The 15,030-nt window shown below is 39.4% G+C and overlaps 1 protein-coding gene across 1 annotated transcript in view; it reads right to left on the bottom strand.

Annotated features, from left to right (window-relative positions):
• Positions 1 to 2,226, bottom strand: part of UPRT (uracil phosphoribosyltransferase (FUR1) homolog (S. cerevisiae)) — a 47,846-nt gene extending 45,620 nt beyond the window's left edge. Inside the window, exon 1 of the mRNA XM_008583031.1 lies at positions 1,640 to 2,226. Within this exon, the coding sequence (XP_008581253.1) occupies positions 1,640 to 2,025 (386 nt within the window). The 5' untranslated portion in view covers positions 2,026 to 2,226. The remainder of the gene's footprint in view (positions 1 to 1,639) is intronic.
• Positions 2,227 to 15,030: the final 12,804 nt, after the last annotated feature.

Below are 15,030 nucleotides of genomic sequence, written 5' to 3'. Positions count from 1 at the left end.
AACCACTTTGTAAAATAATATGGAGGTTTCTCAATCAACTACAGGTAGATTTTCCATATGATCCAGCAATCCCTCTTCTGGGTATATATCCAGAAGAATGGAAATCATCATGTCAGAGATACCTACACTCCCATGTTTATTGCAGCTCTGTTTACAATAGCCAAGATATGGAACCAACCCAAATGTCCATCAATAGATGATGGGATAAGGAAACTGAGGTATATATACACTATGGAATACTACTCTTGCCACAAAAAAGAATGAAATATTCCCATTTGCAACAACATGGATGAACCTGGAGAAACTTATGTTGAGTGAAACAAGCAAAGCACAGAGGGATAAATACCACATGTGCTCACTCATATGTGGGAGCTAAGAGAGAAAGGAAGGAAGGAAAGAAAGATCACAGTAGTGCCATGATCCAACAGAGGGAGGGAACATTCCTAGGGCTACTAGTTGGAGTGGAGGGGAGCAGGGGAGGGGGAGGGAGGTTGGGTGACAATTGGGATGGGACAAAGGGTACAAAAGTAATTTCTGGTATTGGGTATGTCCCCAGTATGAATCTGGCCCTAACATCATGGGCAGGAGGGGGGACAATCAGCTTTGTATCTCATGAATATTTGTAATAAGTAAATAAATAAATAAATAATAAAGCATTTGGCATGATCATAATGTGTGCAACCACCACCACCTCTGCCTAGTTCCAAAATGTTTTTATCACCCTAAGATAAAACCCCATACCCATTAAGCAGTTACTCCGCCCCCAGCCCCTGGAAATCACCAGTCTGCTTCTGTCCTTATGGTTTGATCTATTCTGTATGTTTCATATAAATGGAATCATACAGTAAAAAAAAAATAAAATAAAAAAATTAAGTGCTGCCAATTAAAAAAAAAACAGCTGTAGCTCATCATGGTACATATTTCCCTTTAGAAAATCCATCTACAACATGGGTTTAGAAATTTCAAAACCAGCGTTTTAACATGAAGTTTTGACTACATTGGTTTGTGGGACTAGAAGGAGCCAAAGGATCTTTAGGCTCCTGCAAATTTACCGTAAAATAATCTCGACAAGAGTCGGATGATAAGCTTTCATGTGACCAGGTATACTTAAACTCCAACACTAAAAGACCTTAGACAAAATGAAATATTTGCAGTAGCAAACACTAAAGGGTCACACAATAGGATTTCCTTGAAATTGCTTTATCTCCATTTGTTAGCCTGAGGTGATTGGTGGTAGGGCATAACCTTGGGTAGTAACCATTTCTGGGTTATAGATTCACCACGTGGACAGGCACTGGGCAGACAGCATAGGGGCGTTTATCTGCCTGGAATGGCTGAGGATTCGTCATAGCTTAGAGACTAAGAAGAAGCCACAAGCTAACTAAAAGGATTCCTCCCTACAAAAAGCGAGGTTAAACACTGGGTCTAGGAAAGAGAGGGTTGGAGGCTTGAGCCTCATGACACACACTCACCCCGCCCCCACCCCCGCTTCCCCGCTCCCCCGCGAAAAGGCCCCATCCCAATCTCCAAAGACCAGTTTGCCAAGGCCAAGAACACTGCCCAGTAGCCCTTTTACTTCCAATCCCCGCCCACCCTCTGAAAAACCCCCCACCTCCCTTTCCCGTTCTGCTCGGTTTACTTGTCCCGGATGATGGTCTGCAGCTCCCGAATCTGATCATTCATAGGCAGCAGCTTAAGCTGCGCCCCGATCTGCCGGGAGAGTTCGCAATCGCCTAGGAGAGAGTCGCTGGCTGGTGCGTCATAGTTGCTACTGTCATCGCTGCCACTGTTGCTCTCTGAGTTGAGGCTGGCGCCGCTGCAGGCCTGAGGATCCCGCTCGGCCGGCACGCTAGAATGGGCGTGCCCAGCAAGGAGTGTCAGCTTGGCCACGGAGGCGCTGTCTCCCCCGGCATGGTCCGGGATCGAGTCACCAGGTCGCGGCGGCTCCGGGCTTGCGGTTGAGGCAGAGTTTACTTGCTGGTTGTGACAGGGCATGGAATCCGGACACCGTAACTCCGTGTCCATACACCGGGCCGGGCTGTCCCCGCTGCTACCGAACGCTAAGGGTAAAAGAGAGCGGAGAGAAGGGGCCGATGCTCACGTGCTCTCCCGGTCGCCCCCGCCTCCTCAGAACCTCCCTCTAACCCCAGCTGCCCTCTCACCCCTAGGCTGCTGTCGGTTGATTCCGCTTCCGTACTCTGGCCCACGCCCGCCCAAACCAGACGTACTGCCTGCTCATACACCCTATTGGCTTTTCTTCCCGCCACTCTGCGGCGCACTACTTGTTAACCCTTTGAGTCACTCCTGCTGCGTGGGTTCCTACACGTAGCCAGGCAGACGCAGCGAGGCCAAGGGTGCCTGGTTGCGGGGCCTTCTGGGGACCCTAGGGCTTCTGCATTCAGAATTTTGATTGGTAGAGCCAGGAGAAGCTGGCGATGGAGGGTAATGACAAGTGATTACACACGTAAGGCCCATGTTTTCAGACTTTGTGAGTTGGCAGAGAAATAATACCTCGGTAACTCCATCTTCAGTTAGCTTGTCTGTGTAACTGAAGGAGGAAGTAAAAAATGCCTAGCAAGATGATGAAGAGCCTGTCCTCCCTCTACTAACTTCCCAAGTGTGCTGGACCCCTAAAGCATTTCTTAGCTTTATTGGTTGGGTCCTACAGTGTATGCATTACCATGGGGATTCTGAGAACATTTCAGATCCACTATCACTTTATTTGCTTTAGATAACTTGGAAAGATGCTTTTTCTAAAAGTATGTAGACTCACTATAAAGGCCTAAGGTAAGAGTATCTAGGGCAGTACTTTTCAAACATCAGTGTGTATCAGAACAGTAGTAGAGTTTGTTAAGATGCAGGTTCTCAAGGCCCACTTTTAAGATTCTGAGTCAGTAGATATGAGAATCTTCATTTGTAACAAGTAACCTAGCAATCTGATTTTTTTAAATGGTGCTCTTTGAGAGAGAGTGATTTACAAGCTGCCTTTTAAAAGAGCTACAACCTGAAAGAAACCTGCTAACTCTGCCAAAAAATTATTGAGTGACATTTGACAAGTCCCTTTGTAAAGCTAGGGCTCGGGCTCACAGACTCCTCGAGCCTGTTGTACAGACTGGGTCACAAACCCCTCACACGCAGGTTTACGAGCTAGGCAATAGGAAAATGTCCTGGGAGCCATGAGTAAAAAATTAATAGGCTTTATTCAGAGCTAGGAGCGGCCACCCTAGTGACCTCCCGAAGTGTCTCGGGAAGCACCATGTATCAGAACCATTAGTCCTTTATACTTAAGTCCATAACCCAGGACACCTGGGTGCACATGCACAGTTACATTAGACAATAACCAAGGAACACATGGGCGCATGTGCATATTTACATCAAATGCTTGGCAAGATTCTGAATGTGTGAGGGGCCCTGACGATTTTCCTGTATTTTCCCAACACCCTTCTCCTCTCTGGACTTGACTTTCCCCATCTATAAAGTAAGATGCATTAACTATTTGACCCCTGAACATTCTTCCAGTTTTGACATTCTATACTTCTATTTTGCCTTCCGAAAAGGTAATTCTTAAAATTCCTTCTTCCACACAGAAACATAACCAACACGTGCAGAGATTCAGAGAAAGATGAGTAACAGATAACAGGAATATCAAGGTCTTTGGTGGGACTTGAGGCTTGATCTGGCTCTCTGTTTTCCATTTTTTGTTTGTTGTTTTGGTATTGGTATTAGTGCCATTTTTCTCCCTTTATTCTTTTGCTTTATAACCTGTACTTATAATGTAGAGTTTAGGTTTGATTGTATTATACAAATTGTAACCTAGAATTGTAACCCCACTCTCTTTTGAAAGCCTGTACATCTTTTCACCTAGCTCATAATGCCAATCAAAAGGTCCCTAGGTTTACAAGCTGCATCCGCTAACTTAAAGTGGGCAGGAACAATTGAATAGCTACTTTGCCAATAAATACTCTAAGAGAAAACACTGAAATACAGTATTGATTTATTAGCAGTATTTTAAATGCAGTAATTAGTTTAAAATGGTATTGTAAGACGTCCCAGGACCAAAATTGCACTGTAGTTTTGCCCAGTGTCTCATCAGGCAAGTGGCCTTATTCTCAATGCCACAGAATGTGAATTAGAACAGCACAATTGCCAGTGTGTCTGTGTTTTCACTCATAGGAAACACTCATGCATACACTTACCTATATTAACCAATAAGCATTATCAGGTCTATATATCTAGTCAATTTAATAATTTAAGGTTCTAGCTGGCCAGTTAGCTCACTCAGAGTGTCGTGCTAACACCAAGGTCAAGGTTCAGATCCCCATACCAGCCAGCTGCAAAAAAAAATAATAATAATAATAATATATAATATATAGTTTATGGCTCTATTAAAGCAAAATTCACTAATCAATGAAATCTTAAGTTTGATATTTTGTAATTTACAGAGTTTCATATACAATCTCTCATTGAATTCTCCCCCCAAAAGTTGAGGATTGCCAATCTCCATTTACAACAATATCTGTGTAATTCTTTTTCCCAAAATGACTTGTCCAATGTCACGAATCCGAAAAGGAACATTGTCAAGCCAGGAACCCTAGTCTTTTGACTATAAATTCAGTCTATTTTACATATGCCTATGGATGCATGAAATGATTCAGTAAACATATACTGGTTGGGCCCTTACTATTTTCCAGGCATGTTGCTAGGTGCTAGAACAGACACAACCAAAAATGAGTGAATATCTTTAAATTCTCTATTGCTATGGAGGTCATGGAGGTCATGGATAGCATGGATCTTTGAATACCAAAGGATAATGTTAGGCAACATGGAGATCTTCGCCATAAATACTAACAGCAGAATTGACAAATTTGAGTTTAACTCTCTTGCTTCCCATTTTCTGATGGAGATACAAAGCCAGATAAAGCAAAATGTTGGTAAATTCTTCTGCAATAATTGAGGTGACTGTAAACTTCATTTTAGCTTTTAGTTCTAAATTTGAGATGATCCCTAAAGATAATGGGAAACAGCAAAATTACATATATTAATAGGAATCCTTCACGTGCATGTATATAGTGCCTTTACAAAACACTTTTATATAGGTTTTCTCATTTAACACTTTGAAATAGTTAGGCCCAGTATAATTATATGATTATTCCTGTTACAAGTGAGAATATTGAGACTTAGGAGCCTAATTTTTTTTTTTTTTTTGTGGCTGGGAATCCTTCACGTGCATGTATATAGTGCCTTTACAAAACACTTTTATATAGGTTTTCTCATTTAACACTTTGAAATAGTTAGGCCCAGTATAATTATATGATTATTCCTGTTACAAGTGAGAATATTGAGACTTAGGAGCCTAATTTTTTTTTTTTTTTTTGTGGCTGGTCAGTACAGAACCAAACCCTTGACCTTGGTGTTACAAGGCTGTCCTCTAACCAACTGAGTTAACCAGCCAGTCCAGGAGCCTAATTCAAAGTCACATCATAGAAGGGTTCAGATCCCCAAACCGGCCAGTCACCACCAAAAGATAAATAAAGTCACATCATAAGTAGTAGAGTTGGGAGAAGACAAAAGAGAATTAATATTAAACCCTATTTTCCATGCAGTACTCTTTAATTATCTCATTTAAACTTTCCAACAACTTTAAGAGGTAGGCCCTACAGTTATCCCCATTTTACAGATAAGAAAACTGAGACCTAGTGAGATTAAATAATTTGATAATGTTTCACATGTGGTAAGTGCAGGAACAGGCATTTGAATCAAACCTAAATTTTTCCTTTGTTTTGTTTTCTTGGCAGCTGGCTGGTAAGGCGATCCAAACTCTTAACCTTGATATTATCAACACCATACTCTAGGTCATGTATTGCAAACAGGTATTGATAGTCAATGCTGTACACCACAGATATGTACAATCAATTATGCTTCAATTAAAAATAAATAAATAAAATTATTTAGGACACCTACAAAGCTTTTATTTATGTGGGTTATTCCTATCTATACCTACGACATTAAAAATGAAGATTAAATTAAAAAAACAAATAAAAACCCCAAAACACCATGCTCTATCCAAGTGACCTAAACTGCCAGCTCCAATCCTAAGCACTTTTTGTTTTGTTTTTATTTTATTTTATTTTACCAATATAGAGTGTAGTTGATTTTCATGTCCCTTTACCGATTCCTCACTACCCCCTCCCTCTACCCCCTCCCACCCATCAAAATAATATCTGTTCACTTGTGTCAACAAGTTCAAGGAATTGTAATTTTTCTGTCTTCTTCTCTGTCTCCCATGTTTGTTTGTTTATTTAGTTATTTTTAGCTCCCACAAATAAGTGAGAACATGTGGTATTTCTCTTTCTGTGCCTGACTGATTTCACTTAATATAATTTTTTCTAAGTCCATCCATGTTGCTGTGAATGGTAGTATTTCATCCTTTTTTACAGCAGAGTAACATTCCATTGTGTAGATATACCACATTTTCCATATCCACTCATCTGATGATGGACATTGGGGCTGGTTCCAACTCTTGGCTATTGTAAATAGTGCTGCAGTAAACATGGGAGTACAGGTATCTCTTTGACATGATGATTTCCATTCCTCTGTCTATATTCCTAGCAGTGGAATAGCTGGGTCACATGGTAGATCTATCTGTAATTGTTTGAGGAACCTCCATACCATATTATATAAAGGCTGCACCATTTTGCTGTCACCAACAGCGTATGAGGGTTCCTTTTTCTCTGAAACCTATCATTCTCAGTGTTTTGAATATTAGCCACCTTAACTGGAGTGAGATGATATCTCTGTGGTTTTGATTTGTATTTCCCGAATGCTGAGTGATATTGAGCAGTTTTTCATGTGTCTGTTGGCCATTTGTATATCTTCCTTTGAGAAATGCCTATTCAGCTCCTTTGCCCATTTTTAAATTGTGTTACTTGGTTTTGTTGCTGTAAAGTTGTTTGAATTCCCTGTATATTCTGGATATTAATCCTTTTTCAGATGTATATTTTGCAAATACTTTGTCCCACTCTGTTGGTTGTCTTTTCACTCTGTTCATTATTTCTTTTGCTGTATAGAAGCTTTTTAGTTTGATATAATCCCATTTGTTTATTTTTCCTTTGGTTGCCTGTGCTTTTGGGTTTGTATTCCTGAAGTCTGTACCCGATCCTACTTCCTGGAATGTTTCCCTATTTTCTTTCGGGAGTTTTATTGTTTCAGGGTGTATATTTAACTCTTTAATCCATTTTGAGTTGATTTTGATATGTGGTGAGAAGTACAGGTCTAGTTTCATTCTCCTGCCTATGAATATCCAGTTTTCCCAGCACCATTTGCTAAAGAGGCAGTCTCTTCCCTAGTGTGTAGACTTGGTGCCTTTGACAAAGATCAGGTGGCTGTTGGCATATGGGTTGATTTCTAGATTCTCTATTCTATTCCATTGATCCGTGTCTCTGTTATTATGGCAGTACCATGCTGTTTTGTTTATTACAGCTTTGTAGTATAGTTTAAAGTCAGGTAGTGTTATGCCTCCAGCTTTATTTTTTTTTCCCTCAGAATTGCTTTGGCTATTCGTGGTCTTTTGTTATTCCATATAAATGTTAGGATAGTTTTTCCACTGCAGAGAAAAAATGTCATTGGAATTTTGATGGGGATTGCATTGAATCTGCAGACCACTCTGGATAGTACAGACATTTTCACAATGTTAATTCTTCCAATCCAAGAACATGGGATATCTTTCCATCTTCTTGTGTCCTCTTCATTTTCTCTTAACAGTGGTTTGTAGTTCTCGTTGTAGAGATTTTTCACATCCTTGGTTAACTTTATTCCTAAGTATTTTATTTTTTTGGTGGCTATTGTACAGGGGCTAGCTTTCTTGATTTCTTTTTCTGCATGTTCACTGTTGGAGTATAGAAATGCTACTGACTTTTGTGTGTTGATTTTGTATCCTGCAACATTGCTGAAATCATTTATCAACTCTAAGAGATTTTTTATAGAGGCTGTTTGATATATAGGATCATGTCATCTGCAAACAGGGACAATTTGACTTCATCTTTTCCAATCTGGGAGTCCTTTACTTCCTTCTCTTCCCTAATTGCTCTGGCTAGTACTTCCAACACTATGTTGAATAGGAGTAGTGAGACTGGGCATCCTTGTCTAGTTCCTGTTCTTAAGGGAAAAGCTTTCAGCTTTTCCCCGTTCAGGATGATATTGGCAGTGGGCTTATCATATATGGCTTTAATCATGTTGATACCTTCCATCTATACCTAACTTGTAGAGAGTCTTTATCATGAATGAATGTTGAATTTTGTCAAATGCTTTTTCACTGTCTATAGAGATGATCATGTGGTCTTTGTCTTTGCTTTTATTGATGTGGTATATCACATTTATTGATGTGCATATGTGGAACCAACCTTGCATCCCTGGGATGAATCCCACTTGATAATGGTATATAATTGTGTGTGTGTGTTGCTGTATTCTGTTAGCTAGTATTTTATTGAGGATTTCTGCATCTATATTCATCAAGGATATTGACCTGTAATTTTTGTTGTTGTTGTTGTTGTATCTTTGTCTGGTTTTGGCACCAGGGTGATGTTTGCTTCATAAAATTAGTTTGGGAGAATGGCCTCTGTATTAGTCCATTTTGTGTTGCAATAACGGAACTACCTGAGACTTGGTAATTTATAAGGAAAGAGGTTTATTTGGTTTATGATTCTGGGACAGCTGCATCTGGCATGGACCTCAGGCTACTTCTACTCATGGCAGAAAGCAGGGCAGGCAGCTGGCAGGTACAAGCAAATCACATGGTTAGAGGAAGCAAGGAAGAGAGAGAGAGAGAGAGAGAGAGAGAGAGAGAGAGAGAAAGAGAGAGAGAGAGAGAGAGAGAGAGAGAGGAGGTTTATGCCAGGGTCCTGTAAACAACAAGCTCTCACGGGAACTCATAGAGTGAGAACTCACTCATTACTCCTCCCTCTCCCAGGGAGAGCATTAATCCCTTCATAAGGGACCCGCCCCCATGACTCAATCAGTTTCCAACACTGCCACATTGGGGATCAATTTTCCGCATGAGTTTTGGAGGGGACAACACATCCAAACTCCATCATCCTCTATTTCATCGTTTGTAATAGTTTGTAGAGAATTGGTATCAATTGCTCTTTGAAGGTTTGGTAGAATTCTGCAGTGACCCCATCTGGTTCTGAGCTTTTCTTTGTTGGGAGCCTTCTGATAACAGCTTCAATCTCTTTTATCATTATTGGTCTGTTCAGATTTTCCACATCTTCTTGGCTCAGTTTTGGTAGATTTTGTGTGTCCAGAAATGTATCCATTTCCTCCACATTTTGAAATTTATTGGCATATAGTTGTTTATAGGAGTCTCTAAAGATTTCTTGTATTTCTGAGGTATCAGTTATAATATCACCTTTTTCATTTGTAATTTTTGTTATTTGGGTCATCTCTCTTCTTTTTTTAGCCTTGCTAATTGTTTGTCAATTTTATTTATCTTTTCAAAAACCCAACTTTTTGATTCATTGATCTTTTATACCGTTTTTTGGGTTTCTAGTTTATTAAGTTCTGCTCTGATCTTTATTATTTCTTTCTGTCTGATAACTTTGGATTTGGATTGTTCTTGTTTTTCTAGTTCTTTAAGGTGAAGTCTTAGGTTGTTTACTTGCCAACTTTAATTCTTCTGAAGTAAGCATGTAATGTGATGAATTTCCCCCTTAGTACTGATTTTGCAGTATCCCACAGGTTTTGGTATGATGTATCATTATTTTCATTAGTTTCAATAAATTTTTTGATTTCCTGTTTGATTTCTTCTTGGACCCATATATCATTAAGTAGAATGCTGATTAATTTCCATGTGTTTGTATAGTTTCCAGAATTTCGTTTGTTACTGATTTCTAATTTTAACCCATTGTGATCTGACAAAATACATGGAATAATTCCAATTTTTTTGAATTTGTCGAGACTTGATTTGTGACCTAACATGTGATCTCTCCTGAAGAATGTTCCATGTGCTGCTGAGAAGAATGGATATTCTGAGGTTGTTGGATGGAATGTTCTGTAGATATCTGCCAAGTCCAATTGGTGTAACATGTTGTTTAGGTCTTGTGTTTCTCTGCTGATTCTTTGCCTAGATGAACTGTCCAATATTGAGAGTGGGGTGTTCAGGTCTCCTGCTATTATGGTATTAGTGTCTAACTCATTCTTTAGATCTAATAGTGTTTGCTTTATAAATCTGGCTGCTCTGACATTGGGTGCATATATATTAATGATTGTTATGTCTTCTTGATGGATCAATCCTTTTGTCATTATATAGTGGCCTTCTTTATCTCTTTTTATGGTTTTTGGATTAAAGTCTATTTTATTCAATATAAGAATAGCTACTCCACCTCATTTTTCATTTCTATTTGCATGGTATATCTTTTTCCACCCTTTCACTCTTAGTCTATGTGTGTCTTTACAGGTGAGGTGAGTCTGCTGAAAGCAGCATATAGTTGGGTCCACCTTTTTAATTCAGTCAGTCAGTCTGTGTCTTTTGGTGGGGAATTTAATCCTTTTACATTAAGAGTTGTTAGTGAAAAGTGTTGATTTACTCCTAGCATTTTATTGATTTTTCTTTGGTTGTCTTAAGTATCTTTTGTTCCTTTCTTTCTGATTTACTATTTGTCTTCTGTATTTGTTGGTTTCTTGGGGTGGTAGATAAACTTTTTTTCTTCTCATTGTTAGCAGTTTTTTTTTTCTAGTGGGTTTTTTTTTTTTTTTTTTTTTTTGATTATTTATGGCAGTGTTGGTTGTTTTTCAGATATCAAACCCATTATTCCCTTGAGAATTTCTTGTTAGGCTGGTTGTGTGGTAGTGAATTCCCTCAATTTTTGTTTGTCTGAGAAATAGACTATTTGTCTTTCATTTCAGAAGGATAGCCTTGCTGGGTAAAGTATTCTTGGCTGGCAATATTTGTCTTTAGTATTTTAAATGTATCATCCCATTCTTTTCTGTCTTTTAGGGTTTCTGATGAAAAATCTGATGTTATTCTGATTGGGGCTCCCTTATAGGTGACTTGATGCTTCTCTCTTGCAGCTTTTATGATTCTCTCTTTGTCTTTGAGTTTTGCCAATTTGACTATAACATGTCTTGGAGAGGGCCTTTTAGGTTGAATGAGTTTGGGAAACTTTGAGCCTCCTGAATTTGAAGATCTGTGTCTTTCCCTATACCCAGGAAGTTTTCTGCCATTATTTCATTGAATATGTTTTTAATGCCATTTCCTTTTTCTTCCCCTTCTGGAATACCCATGATTCAGACATTTAAGCAGTTAAGGGTATCTGTTATCTCTCCCAGATTTTCTTCAATGTTTTTAATTCTTTTTTCTTTCCTTTTTTTTTGTCTGCCTGTGTTATTTCAAACAGCCTATCTTCAAGGTCAGAAATTATGTGTTCTAGCCTGCTGTTTAAACTCTTTGTTGTGTTTTTTATTTCATTGAATGAATTCTTCAGCTCCACAAGCTCTGCTACATTCTTTTTCAGGGCATTGATTTCTTTGTAAGTTTCTTTCAGGTCCTGTATACTTTTTCTCATATCATTGTGTTGTCTAACTGAGTTTTCTTGTATCTTATTTAGTTTCCTTAGAATTGTTGCTTGAAATTCCCTGTCAATCATTTCAAGGACTTCCTGTCTATAGGATCTAGAGCTTGAGAGTTATTCTTACCCTGTGGTGGTGGTGTACTTTCTTGATTTTTCATAGTTCTGGTATCTTTCCTTTGGTGTTTAGTCATTTTGGCAGGGGATTTCCCAGTCACTCATTTGACCCTTGGGTCTGGCTAGCATCCTACAGGGACTGCCAATTTGGCACAGCTGCCTTGGGGCCTGTGGGCTGGCAGCTCAGGCCTCTCTGGGCTGTTGGAGACTGGCCTGACTGGGAGTCCTGCAGCAGTGCCTACCTGTTGTGACATGGGTGGCTTGGGGCTCTGTGGGACTGGTGGCTTTAGGGCTTCTCTGGGTGGTGTGCACTGGCCTGGGCTGGGTGTCTTGTAGCGGCGCCTAACTTCTCTGGCATGGGTGGCTTGGGGCATGTGGGCCTGGCAGCTCTCAGGCCTCTCTGGGGCCTTTCTGGGTGGTGTGCACTGGCCTGAGCTGGGAGTCCTGTGGCAGTGCCTATAATTTCAGAGGCTGGGAAGTCTAAAGTCCAGGGAATACATCTGGTTAGGGTCTTCCTTGGCGGTGGCTTTACAGTGCAGTTGTCTCATGTGGCAGAAAATGGTGGAACAGAGAACCCCTAACCTAAGTTTGATCAGGTCAATCTGAGTGCTTCTACAACCGAGGTCTTCAAATTAGTCAAGGTTATATTCCTCTAATGTATACCATGCTTTATGTTTGTATTAGATAGTATCTCACCTGCAATACTGGATTTAACCTACAAATCAAAAATTGTGCTGTATAACTGAACCAGGGACTCCTGAGCTCCTGAGATAATTTTCTATTAATTCTGAGTCCTCTGATGAACACTTTGGCAATCTCTTTGTGCCCTAAACTCTCAGAATCCCTTAATTCAAGTTTACTTTAGTTATGCTTAAGCCACTGCACAGTAATTTTAAATTTCTTATGAGCAAAAATCTATTAATTAAAAAGATAGCTAGTTCTCTGAACAAATATTATAATTGGCTTTTCTTTCCACATGAATATCTGTATCACCTTTTATATGTCTGCCTTACCTTGGTTCTTATCTTGGGCCTCAAAAAGTCTATTTGGTTATCTTTTCAAATGTATATCTTATCTTCTCTACTGTTTACTTCCCCTGCTTTCAAAATTTTTCTTTAATGCCTGATCCTGTTATTCTATTTGTTTGCTTATTTCCAGCTTTATGGAGGTAAAATTGACAAGTAAAAATTATATACATTTAAAGTGTTCAACATGATGATTAGATACACATTGTGACATGACTACCACAATAAAGCTAACTAACACATAGTTACCATTTTGTGTGTGTGTGTGCTTGTGGTGAGAACACTTAAGATCTACAAGGATATTTCAAAAAGTTTATGGGAAGATTCATATTATCTTTTAATTCCATTTTTCCATAAACTTTTTGAAGTACTCTCACACTCTTTTAGCAACTTCAGGTACATAATACAGTATTATTAACAATAGTTAACATGCTGTACATTAGATCCCCAGAACTTATTCACTTTATAACTGAAATTTTGTACCCTTTCACCAACATCTCCCTATTCCACACACCCCGCAGTCCCTGGCAACTATCATTCTACTCTCTGCTTCTAGGAATTCAACTTTTTTAGGGTCAAATAAGTGAGATCACACAGTGTTTGTCTTTCTGTGTCTGGCTTATTTCATTTAGCATAATGTCCTCCAGGTTAATTCATCTTATCACCAATGGCAGGATTTCAAAAATTTTTAATCACTTTTCAAATACGTATTGCCAGCCTTTTAAGTTGATTTACTTGGGAACACAAAGCCTTCCCTGTAGATCCAAAACAATTCCTGGTAAGGTGTGGGGGGGGGGGCAGTGCAGGACAGGCAGATCTTGTATAAAAGAGTGTACCTGTCATAAAAGGTATGAAAAAGAGAACCTGTAAGATTAATATATATTAAGAACTGAGGTGTTATAGTTCCTGGCTTATGGCTGCTGGTCAGTTCCATTCACTTCTTCCTGCCTGCAGATCTTAATCAACAACAAGATGCCATATTTCAAAACCAAAAAGAAAGTGAAATTCTGCTGAACCCTGCTACAGGCTTAATAGTGCAAAGAGTAAGGCAAAGAATGAGTGAAAGAAACCATTTGAAGATGGCAGTATGAGGAAGTAGAGGAGGGATGAAACTAAAGAAAAGAAAGTGTGATGGATAATGAAGTGTGCCACCCTCATCCCCCATGAAGGACTAAGGCACTCATTTTTATAGCTGCCTAGAATGTTGCCTGTCAAAGCTCACAACTAATTCCCTACCCAGGAATCGTCCTAGGCTGAGAGATCTGCCCTACTCAATGTTACACACCCTTCTGAATGCATCCATTGACAGGTCCATGTGAGGTTGCAAAGACCCTTGCTTCAATTTGAGACATCTCTGAAGGGCCATCACAACTCAGAACTCCTCATGAAATTAACTGATTCCTCTGTTACAACTTCTCCCTCTACTCAGTCTTGCTTGTTTTATTCCCTCTCAGGGGTTGTTCTCAAGAGCACTCCCCGGTAAACTTCCTGCACACAAATCTCTACCTCAGAGTCTGTTTCCAGAGGCACACAACCTATGACAGAAAGAAACCTAATTCCAAACAACCCACTATCAAAATTCCTGTGTGAACCTGATGCTTCAAACTGTCAAAAAAAATCAAAAGGAAAGAGGCAATGCTGCAGTTCATTAAACTCCTACTTTGAAAATTGCAGTATCAAAACTACTTATCAGTGAATTTGATTGACAAGATTAATGAAATGTGTCTGGCTTTGATTTGTTAAAATGAAGTTAGAAGACTATGAACTAACATGCACCTGCTTACAAAAGTCTCGACACATATCCCATAATTATTGCTGAGACGAAATTCTCTGGATAAGTATGGGCACCGTGTATTATGCTGCTTTGTCTTCTGCTAAAATATGTCTGCTTATTGTAGGGGTTCTCTTCAGTTAGGGTACACCAAAAAGAAAGAATTTAATGTCTACTACTTGAAAGAGCATCAGACTAGGAGGCAAGAAGAAAAGATTTCAATTTCTCACATTTGCCATATGTAGGAACTTGAGCAAGTTTCTTCCCCTCTCTGGGCCTCAGGTTTTTCTTCATTAAATATGAAAATAGGGTCTCAGGGTCCTTGTAAATCTCAGATTGTAGTCTATTGTTAAGATACTGTACAATGGCATGTCTGTGGAAAAGTCCCAGAGTGGGATAAAGTTCTGAGCAAAGTAATGACTTGGATTGAACTCTGGCTCTGGCTATAGGCCCACATGGTTACATCCCAAACACCACCCTCATCCGCTTCCCTCAATCTCATGCACATATGCATGCAAAGTCATGTGACTATAACAGTTGGCAGGATATGGAGGGG

This window comes from Galeopterus variegatus, unplaced genomic scaffold (assembly GCF_000696425.1).
Source record: "Galeopterus variegatus unplaced genomic scaffold, G_variegatus-3.0.2 Scaffold2803, whole genome shotgun sequence".
NCBI classification, from domain to species: domain Eukaryota; kingdom Metazoa; phylum Chordata; class Mammalia; order Dermoptera; family Cynocephalidae; genus Galeopterus; species Galeopterus variegatus.
The sequence above is the reverse complement of the archived record's forward strand: the minus strand, read 5'-3'. Positions and strand labels throughout refer to the sequence as shown.